At 42.1% G+C, this 12371-nt stretch overlaps 2 protein-coding genes across 14 annotated transcripts in view; both read right to left on the bottom strand.

Moving 5' to 3' along the window:
* Positions 1-7022, bottom strand: part of mipol1 (mirror-image polydactyly 1) — a 75098-nt gene extending 68076 nt beyond the window's left edge. For 11 of the 13 annotated variants that reach the window (XM_034562752.1, XM_034562757.1, XM_034562760.1 and 8 more), the window contains exon 1: positions 6871-7022. The gene's annotated coding sequence lies outside the window, so the exon portion shown is untranslated. Of the gene's footprint in view, positions 1-3986; positions 4079-6870 lie in introns of all 13 variants that reach the window. The other 2 variants (XM_034562753.1, XM_034562754.1) reach the window with 1 other exon arrangement.
* c22h5orf63 (chromosome 22 C5orf63 homolog) lies at positions 2977-4121 on the bottom strand. The gene is made up of 4 exons (XM_034563601.1): positions 4113-4121; positions 3861-3986; positions 3483-3539; positions 2977-3229 (listed from the first exon to the last, which is right to left on the bottom strand). The coding sequence occupies exons 1-4, from the start codon at positions 4119-4121 to the stop codon at positions 3059-3061; spliced, it is 363 nt and encodes a 120-aa protein (XP_034419492.1). The 3' UTR covers positions 2977-3058.
* Positions 7023-12371: the final 5349 nt, after the last annotated feature.

The following is a 12371-nucleotide window of genomic DNA, read 5'->3' as shown; positions in this document are numbered from 1 at the left end:
CTGTGTTGTAAAGAGTTGTCCCGTGCATCCTTTGGGGTCCATGTACCAGGCCATTTCAAGTTGGGCAAAAGTTGAAGCAACCACGTAGGAACTTGACAGGCAATATGGTACTACAAGCTCCTTAAGATATGATGGTGCATCACCAATCAAGGCTTTGTAGGTGAGGAGAAGAATTTTAAATGTGATTCTTGATTTTACAGGGAGCCAGTGCAGAGCAGCTAATACAGGAGTCATGTGATCTCTTTTCTTAGTTTTTGTGAGTACACGAGCTGCAGCATTCTGGATCAACTGGAGGGATTTAAGAGACTTATTAGAGCAGCCTGATAATAAGGAGTTGCAGTAATCTAGTCTGGAAGTAACAAACGCGTGAACCAGCTTATCTGCATCGCTTTGAGACAAGATGTGCCTGATTTTTTGTGTGATCTTAAGGAGCTTCATACATTGTCATATTCATGTAATGTGTTTATGTAACTTTGTAATGCTGTTCATTCTGGTCACATGACATCTATTCATCTGTCCATCCGGGGAGAGGGATCCTCCTCTGTTGCTCTCCTGAAGGTTTCTTCCCTTTTTTCCCTGTGAAAGATTATTTTTGGGGAGTTTTTCCTGATCCGATGTGAGGTCAAAGGTCAGGGATGTCATATGTGTACAGATTGTAAAGCCCTCTGAGGGGAGTTTGTGATATTGGGCTATACAAAATAAACTGAATAATACCATATTACCTCACTAGAAAGCTTATAGTATCATTACCACACTAGAGAGCTCATAGTACCATATTATCCCACTAGAAAGCTTATACTACCATATTACCCCACTAGAGAGTTTATAGTACCATATTACTCCACTAGAGAGCATATATGGTCCCATATTACCCCACTAGAGAGCTCATAGTACCATATTACCCCGCTAGAGATATCATAGTACCATATTACCTCACTAGAAAGCTTATAGTATCATATTACCCCACTAGAGAGCTCATAGTAGTTCCCCAGCTGGTCCTGGGTCCTGACTCCTTGCCCCTGCATCCAGCCTCTGGACTGGACCTGGCCTCCTTCCCAATGGCCCTGCCTCCTTCTCTGTGCCTCCTGCCTCAAAGGCCTGACCTCATTGGTCTGGCCTCTTTCGCGATGCATCTGTGGCCCTGCCTCCATGGCTCTGCTGCCCCCCCTCCCCCTTCTGTTTCATGGATTGTGGAGGTCTGGATCGTGGTCCATGCCTACTACTAATTCTTCATACATTTGTCATATTCATTGAATGTGTTGTTACTCTCTAACTCTGTTCATCTGGTCACATGACATCTATTGCTTCTGTCACTCCAGCGAGAGGGATCCTCCTCTGTTGCTCTTCTGAAGATTTCTTCACTTTTTTCACTGTAAAAGGTTTTTCCTGATCCGATGTGAGGTCCTGGGACAGGGATGTCGTATGTGTACAGATTGTAAAGCCCTCCGAGGCAAATTTGTAATTACTATACAAAATGAACTGAATTGAATATTACCCTGCTAGAAAGCTTATAGTACCATATTACCCCACTAGAGAGTTTATAGTAGCATATTATCCTACTAAAGCTTGTAGTACCCTATTACCCAACTAGAGCACTTACAGTAACATATTACCCCACTAGAGAGCTTATACTACTGCAATGCCCCACTATAGAGCTAATAAAACCATATTACCCCACTAGAGAGCTCATAGTAGCATAATAGCTCAGTTTCAGACCGGGGGACGAAACCCTCACCACAGGCAGCTTAAGACATTCCTCTTTGCTTGCGCCTATAGTTAGGGCTGGTTCATGTTTACAGTTAGGGCTGGTTCAGGTTTACAGTTAGAGCTAATTCAGGTTTATAGTTAGAGCTGGTTCTGGTTTACAGTTAGAGCTAATTCAGGTTTATAATTAGAGCTAATTCAGGTGTATAGTTAAGGCTGGCTCAGGTTTATGTTAGAGTGCATGGTTTTGCTATAAGTCCTCCTATAATGAACAACCTTTTAAAAGAATAAAAATATAAAATAAGATTTAAAAAAATATATAATAAACCAATAAAATTATATAAAAAATATTTTAAAGGTTTAAAAACAGTAAGGCCTGGTTCAGGTTTGACCTAGTCCAGCTCCTAGATATGCTGCTATAGGCCGAGACTGCTGGGGGACATCTTAGGATATACTGAGCTCCTCTCTCCTCTTCTTGCACATTACTAACTCTACTTCTTCTCCGGGGTCTTTTTGCTTTCTCTCCTTACAGGTTTAGATGGATTCTAGTTTTATCTGGACCCTGGTCCTGCTGACACCTCCTACTATTATCATTATTATTGGTTGCATTGCTATTAGTCGTGCTAACGCCATTGCTGGGGCGACTGTGGCTCAGTGGTGAGCAGCGTCGTCCTTCAATCAGAGAATCGGCGTTCGACCCCTGCCTCCGCTAGTCCATGTCGATGTGTCCTTGGGCAAGACACCTAACCCCACAATTGCTCCCGTAGCTGTTCTACGGTGTATGAATGTGCATGAATGTTAGATCCTCCTGATGGGCAGGTGGCACCTAACCCCTCCCATCAGTGTATGAATGGGTGTACCATTTACGGATTTTATTATCATTAGTATTCTACTACATCCACTGTTATTGTTGGTTATAACTTCTTCCTCATGCTACTACTCATTATATGAATGATTTCTATCATGTTCATTGAATGTGTTACGTTGTTCATTCTTTACACATGACATCTATTGTACTTCTGGTCAGGTGACATCTATTGTACTTCTGTCCATCCTGATAGAGGGATCCTCCCCTGTTGCTCTACCTGAGCTTTCTGTCCTTTTTCTCACCCTAAAAGAGGTTTTGGCAGAGTTGTTCCTGTTCTGATTTGAGGGTCAAAGGTCAGGGATGTTGTATGTGTACAGATTGTAAAGGAGAGTTTGTAATTTTGAGCTTCACAAAATAAATCAAATTTAATTAAATTAATTGTTTTTCTTTAATGAGCCCAGAAGAAGACGCAGAAAAGAAACATCTATTGATCGGTTTTGTTTAATCATTTTTTATAATTTTCCTCAGATGGTTCATAAACTGTCATCATGCCTTCTGCGTCTTGGTGTCCTTTAGCAGTTTCTCCAGCAGGACGACGTCCACTCGATGTTTCATTACAAACTGTCCATTCAGGTGGAAGACAGGTATGTCCCACCTGTACCTGTCTAACCACACTCTGTTCTCTGGGAGACTGATGTCCACCTGTTGTAAGGCAAACTTTACAGAGAAAGAGACAGGTCACACAGACAGGTCAGAAGGTCTCACGGTTTCCTTCACAGAAACTAACGGTTCTCTCACTCTTTGTAAAAATTTACAAATCTGTGAAAAATAATTTGATTATCATTTTCTTTTGATTAAGTGTAAGGACTTTGGAGATGTGAAAACACCTACATGAACATAATTATTTAAAAATAACCTTGAAATGCTTTAAAAGTTTAAATTTTTTAAGTGTTTATGTGATGAGTCTCACTCTGTGTTTGAAAGGTTCCAGCTCTTCTTTAGCTTCATCACACAGAGGGCACGGATCCTACAAACAGTGTCGTCAAAACAGCACTTTTTAATAATGTTTTAAATAACTATGAATCAAAATATAAATAGTGAAAACATTCTAACTTAATATTTTACTGACTGATACAGGATTTTCCACATGGAAAAGGGAAATAAACTGACTGCAGCTCCTAATATCGGAGGATACTGGGCAGTGCACTTCCTTCTGACTTTAGCCCAAATCTTGACTGCATGTCTAATACCTACCATACGAGTCATACATTTCTTGTACTTATTTCTTCATTAATAGAGTCAGAGTGGGTAAAGTAGAACGCAGTCTGGAGATACAAGGTTTTATTACCTTAGTAAATAGAGTGAGAGTGGGTAAAGTAGAAAGCAGTCTGGAGATACAAGGTTGTATTACCTTAGTAAATAGAGTGAGATTGGGTAAAGTAGAAAGCAGTCTGGAGATACAAGGTTGTATTACCTTAGTAAATAGAGTGAGAGTGGGTAAAGTAGAAAGCAGTCTGGAGATACAAGGATGCAGAGCAGCAGGTTGTCTCAGGAGAAACATTTGATCTGAGAAAACAAAAACAAAGAAAATGTTACTGACCTCAAACATCCACCGACCTTCCAGTTGACCAATCACAGATCAGTAGGAAAGATCATAACAAAATATGTCTCAGCCTCTCCACTGAGGACGAGATGATGTCAGGACTCAAAGACTCAAGGTTGTTAGGGTGTGAAGACTCAAAGACTCAAGGTCACGATGACGTGAGGACTCAAAGACTCAAGGGCATGAGGGAATGAGAACTCAAAGACTCAAGGGCATGAGGGAATGAGAACTCAAAGACTCAAGGTTGTGAGGGTGTGAGGAGAATACGGCCATAATCCAAGATGGTAACGCATCATCGCGACCTAATGATCTGTTTGTTCATCAGAAGGATCTCAGGTTGTAAACGATGAAGCCTCGATGGCCACCAACGTGAGTCACGGAGTTCCACAAGTTTCTGTGCTTGGACCTATTTTATTTACCTTATTATGGTCCCTTTAGAAACACTCCATAAACTTTCATTGTTATGCAGATGATACTCAATTATATCTAATATATTATAATTATAGCTATTATAATTATAGCTATTAATATATATATATATATATATATATATATATATATATATATATGGCAGTGTGATCTAGAGACCTTAGCAATGAAAAGTTATCAAAGGATTTAAAAAATATAAAACTATGTGCGTAGGGTGCAACGGCAAAGAACAGCATTCGCCATGAAAATGTGAACTTTTTTTAACTCGGCCATACATGATCTAATCTGCTCCATATTTCTCATATGTCATGACATACTGAACCTGAAGACATCCATAGGATAATTTTGCATTCTAGTCATAGCGCCACCTAGTGGCAACAGTAAGCTACATGTTTTCTACTTTTATACCCTTCTCCTCACAGATTAATCAGATCCTCTCAGAATGTGTCAGAATAGACTTCAGACCTTGATAATGCTTCACTGTGAAGATTGTATGGACTCGTTGAAGGGCGGCGAGTTGGAGCATCGGAGAAGTTTGATCGGCGAAGTTTGAACCTTCGCTGTGATCGAATAAACTAATGTAACATGCTCGAAACGTAAGTTAACTTAGTACACACATTTAAAGTCAAAGATGTAGTTACCTGATAACATTTTAATGCTTCAGAATGGAAATATGGCTCGATAGCGCCCCCTACAAATATTAATTTAAGCAGCCCCAGCGCTACGTTTCTCCTACATTTATGAAACTTGGTAGGCATATGCAAAACATGTAAAGTGAAAAGAAAGTCTCTTGGGACCATGCTCTAAACGGTACCGGAAGTCAGTTTGTGTGATTTTTCCAGTAATTCTTGTGTATTTCATGCAACTATACGTTACTGAACTCCTGATGAAGGGAATTTATCAGATCCCCTTCAAATGTATTATGTTGATGCATGTTGTCTTGTGCCATACAGTGGATACAGCAAGTAGTGGAGTATAATTTCCAGCATCACTCCATGCAGGAAAAAACTTCCTGATGTTAAACTCAGACTAAACCAAGTTATTCTCCTATAAATCAGTAATCTAATAATGGTTTCTGTAGATGTTATTGCCCTGACATCCAGCACCACATAAAGAGCCTCAGTCATCTGTGATCCGGACTTGTCCTTTAACTAAACATGAGCACCAATATAATATAACATAAAGGCCTCACTGGTAAAAGTGGAACCACAACGAGTAGATACACAACAACAACAACAACAACAAGTGCTTAAAGTTACACAACGACACAACATGTGATTCTACACTGATAACAATACAACTCATTGTTATGCTAGGTTGTGGTTACCAAGAGATAAACACGTATCACTGAAGTGAACGAAACACATTCAACATAGAGAATCACTACGGCCACTTCTTCATTAATGGTACTCCATTCTTTTCATTTAGTGTATTTTAGGACCATCGTCACAAAAGTACATTGTTTTCCTCTCATTAGGTGATCAGAATCCATCACAATGCATTCTGGGTAGGTTTGTGTCCGATATAATCCCAACTTGCTCTGACATCATGCACACATGGTCAACAATGACCTCACAAGAGCTAGGCCAGACTGCATGACCCAGTGCATGATGGGAAACGTCTGCCTGTCGCCCCATCAGAGAGCTGATTGGCTCTCAGATTTGACACCACGTTTTTCTGTGTAGTTGTAATACTTAACGCTTGATTGTTATTAGTCTCAGGTTTAATCTAAAGACGTATATTGTGTGGTTGAAGTGTTTCAAAAAACAAAGGATGCAGCTACACACACATTTCTATATACATATATATTTACAAATACATGAATAAATCTGAACGAGGTCTGTAAACTACAAGTAACCGACAGGTCTAACAGGAAGTCACTGTTTCTACATTACATGTCATTTAGCTGACACTTTTATCCAAAGCGACTTTCAATACATTCAACCAAGAGAACAGACTAACAACAACAATCAAAAAAGAAACGCTTCTTCAAGAAAGCCAAACTACAAAGTGCTAAACGTAATATACCATAAGTAATATACCATAAGTAAGAGCCTCTGAAGTGCTCCTCGGTTGTTATTCGAGGTTTCGGTGACTTCCGGCGGCTTCTTTAAAGGCAGCTGAACAGACCATGAGCTGCTCTCTTTACAGGAGAGAAGCAGCAAGTAACATAACATAAGTAATATACCATAAGTAATATACCATAAGTAATATACCATGTACAATGTGACTGCCGGTGGCTTTCTTTCAAGCTGAACAGACCATGAGCTGCTCTCTTTACAGGAGAGAAGCAGCTCATCCGGAACGAACCCGCCGGTAAACTCACCGGTTTCCGCCCAACAGTTCCGTCTCTGTTCCGGTGGGAAGCCCTGTTGTTTCCGGATGTTTAGTAAATCTTTCTGGGAAAGTTTGAAGAACTTCGGATCACTACTGCTCTTCTTTTACTTCCTGATTCTTCTTCTTCTTCTACTTCTTTTTCTACTTCGTCTTCTTCTTCTTTGAAGTTTAAGGCAGTTAGCGTCTACCCGGTTGCATTACTGCCACCCTCAGGTTTTATTTGGTATTCATTCTTGTTCAAACTGGATGAGCTGATTCTCTCCTGTAAAGTAGATGACATCATCATCATCATTTACAAATCTCGTTCGGATTCATTCATAGGTATTTATAAATATATATTTATGTAGAAATGTACATTTAGCTGCATCCTTTCTTTTTATATGAAACACTTAGCTGCTCGTTTTCTGGGGTTAGGGGTCAGGGGTTCGGGTTAACTCTTACCCCTGACCCCTAACCCACATCCAACAGGTCTCTGTTCACACAGGGTTAACCCTGACCCCTAACCCACATCCAACAGGTCTCTGTTCACACAGGGTTAACCCTAACACCTAACCCACATCCAACAGGTCTCTGTTCACACAGGGTTAACCCTAACACCTAACCCACATCCAACAGGTCTCTGTTCACACAGGGTTAACCCTGACCCCTAACCCACATCCAACAGGTCTCTGTTCACACAGGGTTAACCCTGACCCCTAACCCACATCCAACAGGTCTCTGTTCACACAGGGTTAACCCTGACCCCTAACCCACATCCAACAGGTCTCTGTTCACACAGGGTTAACCCTGACACCTAACCCACATCCAACAGGTCTCTGTTCACACAGGGTTAACCCTAACACCTAACCCACATCCAACAGGTCTCTGTTCACACAGGGTTAACCCTAACACCTAACCCACATCCAACAGGTCTCTGTTCACACAGGGTTAACCCTAACACCTAACCCACATCCAACAGGTCTCTGTTCACACAGGGTTAACCCTGACCCCTAACCCACATCCAACAGGTCTCTGTTCACACAGGGTTAACCCTGACCCCTAACCCACATCCAACAGGTCTCTGTTCACACAGGGTTAACCCTGACCCCTAACCCACATCCAACAGGTCTCTGTTCACACAGGGTTAACCCTGATCCCTAACCCACATCCAACAGGTCTCTGTTCACACAGGGTTAACCCTGACACCTAACCCACATCCAACAGGTCTCTGTTCACACAGGGTTAACCCTGACCCCTAACCCACATCCAACAGGTCTCTGTTCACACAGGGTTAACCCTGACCCCTAACCCACATCCAACAGGTCTCTGTTCACACAGGGTTAACCCTGACACCTAACCCACATCCAACAGGTCTCTGTTCACACAGGGTTAACCCTGACCCCTAACCCACATCCAACAGGTCTCTGTTCACACAGGGTTAACCCTAACACCTAACCCACATCCAACAGGTCTCTGTTCACACAGGGTTAACCCTAACACCTAACCGACATCCAACAGGTCTCTGTTCACACAGGGTTAACCCTGACCCCTAACCCACATCCAACAGGTCTCTGTTCACACAGGGTTAACCCTGACACCTAACCCACATCCAACAGGTCTCTGTTCACACAGGGTTAACCCTGACCCCTAACCCACATCCAACAGGTCTCTGTTCACACAGGGTTAACCCTGACACCTAACCCACATCCAACAGGTCTCTGTTCACACAGGGTTAACCCTGACACCTAACCCACATCCAACAGGTCTCTGTTCACACAGGGTTAACCCTGACACCTAACCCACATCCAACAGGTCTCTGTTCTGACAGTTCCTGAACGCATCGCTCTCTCTCTTTTCCGGTAAACGTATTGCATCACTTCCGGTTGCCAGCTTAGCAGCTTGCGATGTTGTCTTCTCCCTCTCCCCCTCCCTCTTGCTCAGAGTGTCTCATGTTTAGCTATTCCTCTGCCTCCCTTAATGATAACGGTACATGCAACAAGTGTAGTTCATTTGCTGGTTGGAGGCAGTTCTAAGTGGGTTAGATGCACGGCTCCGCACCATCGAAGCTCAGACAGTTACGTTAGCTAGCCCGCCTCCCCCCATAGCCGGTGCGGAGCCTTTAGCATTAGCCTCTGTTAGCTGTCCCCCGGCAGCCCCCGAGCAGCCGGATGGCTGGGTGACTGTTCGAAGGGGTTTTAAGTCTAAACAGAAGCCCACTGAGCACCGCCAACCTCTTCACGTTTCAAACCAGTTTTCCCCACTCAGCGACGCACCCGCTGAGAAACCCACTCTGGTTATAGGTAGCTCCATAGTCAGAAACGTGAAGATAGGGAAGCCAGGGACCAAAGTCATATGCATCCCGGGGGCCAGAGCGGGCGACATTGAATCTTGTTTAAAACTGCTGGCTAAAGATGAGCGTGGTTACAGTAAGATTATTATACACGCCGGCGGTAATGACTCCCGACTGCGGCGGTCGGAGGTCACTAAAATTAATGTGGAATCGGTGTGTACTTATGCCAAGACAATGTCGGACACCGTAGTTTTCTCTGGCCCTCTCCCCAATCTGATCAATGATGACATGTATAGCCGCATGTCGTCGTTCAACCGCTGGTTGTCCAGGTGGTGCCCAGCAAACAATGTGGGCTACATAGATAACTGGAGGACTTTCTGGGGAAAGCCTGATCTGATGAGTCCAGACGGCATTCATCCCACTTGGGATGGAGCGCGTCTCATTTCTACAAACATGGCCAAGTTGATTAACGGACTTAATCCATGACCCAGAGTTCAGATCAGGAAGCAGAAGCAGAGTTGTAGTCTTCCACCCTTCTCTGCACTTCCTTTCGAGCAGTTACCCACCCTTAACCTTAACTCTATAGAGACTGTGTCTGTCCCACGGCCACTTAAATTAATTAAATCAAAAGTAACCAGAAGAGGAGTCATACAAAATAACCTCATAAAGGTTAACATCACTACTGCCACAGTGCAACAAAACAGGATAATTAAATGTGGACTCCTAAATATTAGATCTCTGTCATCTAAAGCTGTATTAGTAAATGATTTAATATCAGACAATCACATTGATTTATTGTGTCTTACTGAAACCTGGCTGAGCCATGAAGAATATGTCAGCCTAAATGAATCAACTCCTCCAAGTCATATTAATACTAATTAATGTTATATTAATGAATCCTAAACCTAAACTAAACTACAACTCATTTGAAAGCCTTGTTCTTAGTCTTTCACATCCAACCTGTAAAACATTACAGCCAATCCTATTTGTTATACTGTACCGGCCACCAGGTCCATATTCAGAATTTATACAGTGCATCCGGAAAGTATTCACAGCGCTTCACTTTTTCCACATTTATCCAAAATGGATTAAATTCATTATTTTGCTCAACATTCTACACACAACAACCCATAATGACAAAGTGAAAACAGTTTTTTGCACATTTTTTTCCAACCAATCCTATTTGTTATACTGTACCGGCCACCAGGTCCATATTCAGAATTTATGTCTGAATTTTCAGAGTTTTTATCAAGTTTAGTCCTTAAACCTGATAAGGTTATTATTGTAGGAGATTTTAATATTCATGTGCATATTGATAATGATTGCCTTAGTACTGCATTTATCTCATTGTTGGACTCGATTGGCTTCTGTCAGAGTACAGAAACCCACTCACTGCTTTGGCCACACCCTCCACCTTGTTCTTACATATGGCATTGACATTGAGCATTTGGAGGTCTTCCCACAGAACCCTCTTCTGTCAGACCATTACCTCATAACTTTTGAGTTTATACTCCCGGAGTATACACCGTTAGTCAAAAGTTTCTACACCAGATGTCTAACTGACAGTGCTGTAGTTAAATTTAAAGAAGTGATTCCTTCTGCATTTGATTCAATACCACATCTCAATGTGACAGAGGACTCCTGTGCTAACTTTAGTCCGTCCCAGATTGATCATATTGTCGATAGTGCTACAGGCTCACTGAGAATGACACTAGACTCGATAGCCCCACTGAAGAAGAAGACAGTGAGGCAAAGGAGGTTTGCTCCCTGGTAGAACCCTCAGACCCGCGACCTAAAGCAAACTTCACCAAAGCTTTAAACCATATGGCGTTCCACCAATCTGGAAGAATCACGCTTAGTTTGGCGAGATAGTCTTAAAACATATAAAAAGGCTCTCCGTAATGCCAGAGCAGCCTATTACTCATCAGTAATAGAGAAAAATAAGAACAACCCCAGGGTTCTCTTTAGCACTGTAGCCAGGCTGACAGAGAGTCACAGCTCTGTGGAGCCGTGTATTCCTATAGACCTCAGTAGTAATGACTTCATGAACTTCTTCAATGAAAAGATTTGAACTATTAGAGTCAAGATTGATGATCTCTTGCCCTCAACTACTGCCGATCTGTCATCAAGAGGAATGGCCTTGGAAACGGCTGTATGCCCTGGTGTATATTTGGATAGCTTTTCTCCCATTAACCTTGACCAATTGTCCTCAACGGTTTCTACTTCTAAACCGTCTACCTGTCTCTTAGACCGCATCCCAACAAGGCTGCTTAAAGACGTGTTTCCTTTAATTGGCACCTCTCTGCTGGATATTGTTAATGTGTCTTTGCTAACAGGCCATGTACCACATTCCTTCAAAGTAGCTGTAATTAAACCTCTCCTGAAGAAGACCACTCTTAATTCAGAGGTGTTGGCTAACTACAGACCGATCTCTAACCTTCCCTTCCTCTCTAAGATCCTTGAGAAAGTAGTCGCAAATCAGTTGTGTGACTTTCTACATCAGAATAGTTTATTTGAGGAGTTTCAGTCAGGATTTAGAAAACACCACAGCACAGAGACAGCACTGGTGAAAATTACTAATGACCTCCTAATTGCATCAGATAAAGGACTCATCTCTGTACTGGTCTTGTTAGACCTTAGTGCTGATAAAGGACTCATCTCCGTACTGGTATTATTAGACCTTAGTGCTGATAAAGGACTCATCTCTGTACAGGTCTTGTTAGACCTTAGTGCTGATAAAGGACTCATCTCCGTACTGGTCTTGTTAGACCTTAGTGCTGATAAAGGACTCATCTCCGTACTGGTATTATTAGACCTTAGTGCTGCGTTCGACACCATTGATCATGACATCCTATTACAGAGACTGGATCAGTCGATTGGCATTTCAGGTACCGCACTAAGTTGGTTTAAATCCTATTTATCAGATCGATCTCAGTTTGTATTTGTAAACGATGAAGCCTCAATGACCACCAACGTTATCACGGAGTTCCACAAGGTTCTGTGCTTGGACCAATTTTATTTACCTTATATATGCTTCCTTTGGGCAATATTATCAGGAAACACTACATAAACTTTCATTGCTATGCAGATGATACTCAATTATATCTATCGATCAAACCAGAGGAGACCAACCAGCTCGCTAAAATTCAAGAATGTCTTAAAGACATAAAAACATTTGATGACCTGCAACTTCCTGATGTTAAACTCAGACAAAACTGAAG

This window comes from Cyclopterus lumpus, chromosome 22 (assembly GCF_009769545.1).
Source record: "Cyclopterus lumpus isolate fCycLum1 chromosome 22, fCycLum1.pri, whole genome shotgun sequence".
NCBI classification, from domain to species: domain Eukaryota; kingdom Metazoa; phylum Chordata; class Actinopteri; order Perciformes; family Cyclopteridae; genus Cyclopterus; species Cyclopterus lumpus.
This window is presented reverse-complemented; position numbering and strand designations above follow the sequence as displayed.

Excerpts from the sequence above, each read along its gene's own strand:
- c22h5orf63 (XM_034563601.1), bottom strand. Across the intron at positions 3,540-3,860 it reads CTCTCACTCTATTTACTAAG|GATCCGTGCCCTCTGTGTGA; the intron begins GTAATAAAACCT and ends CACTGTTTGTAG. Across the intron at positions 3,230-3,482 it reads TGGAACCTTTCAAACACAGA|TTTGCCTTACAACAGGTGGA; the intron begins GTGAGACTCATC and ends TTCTCTGTAAAG.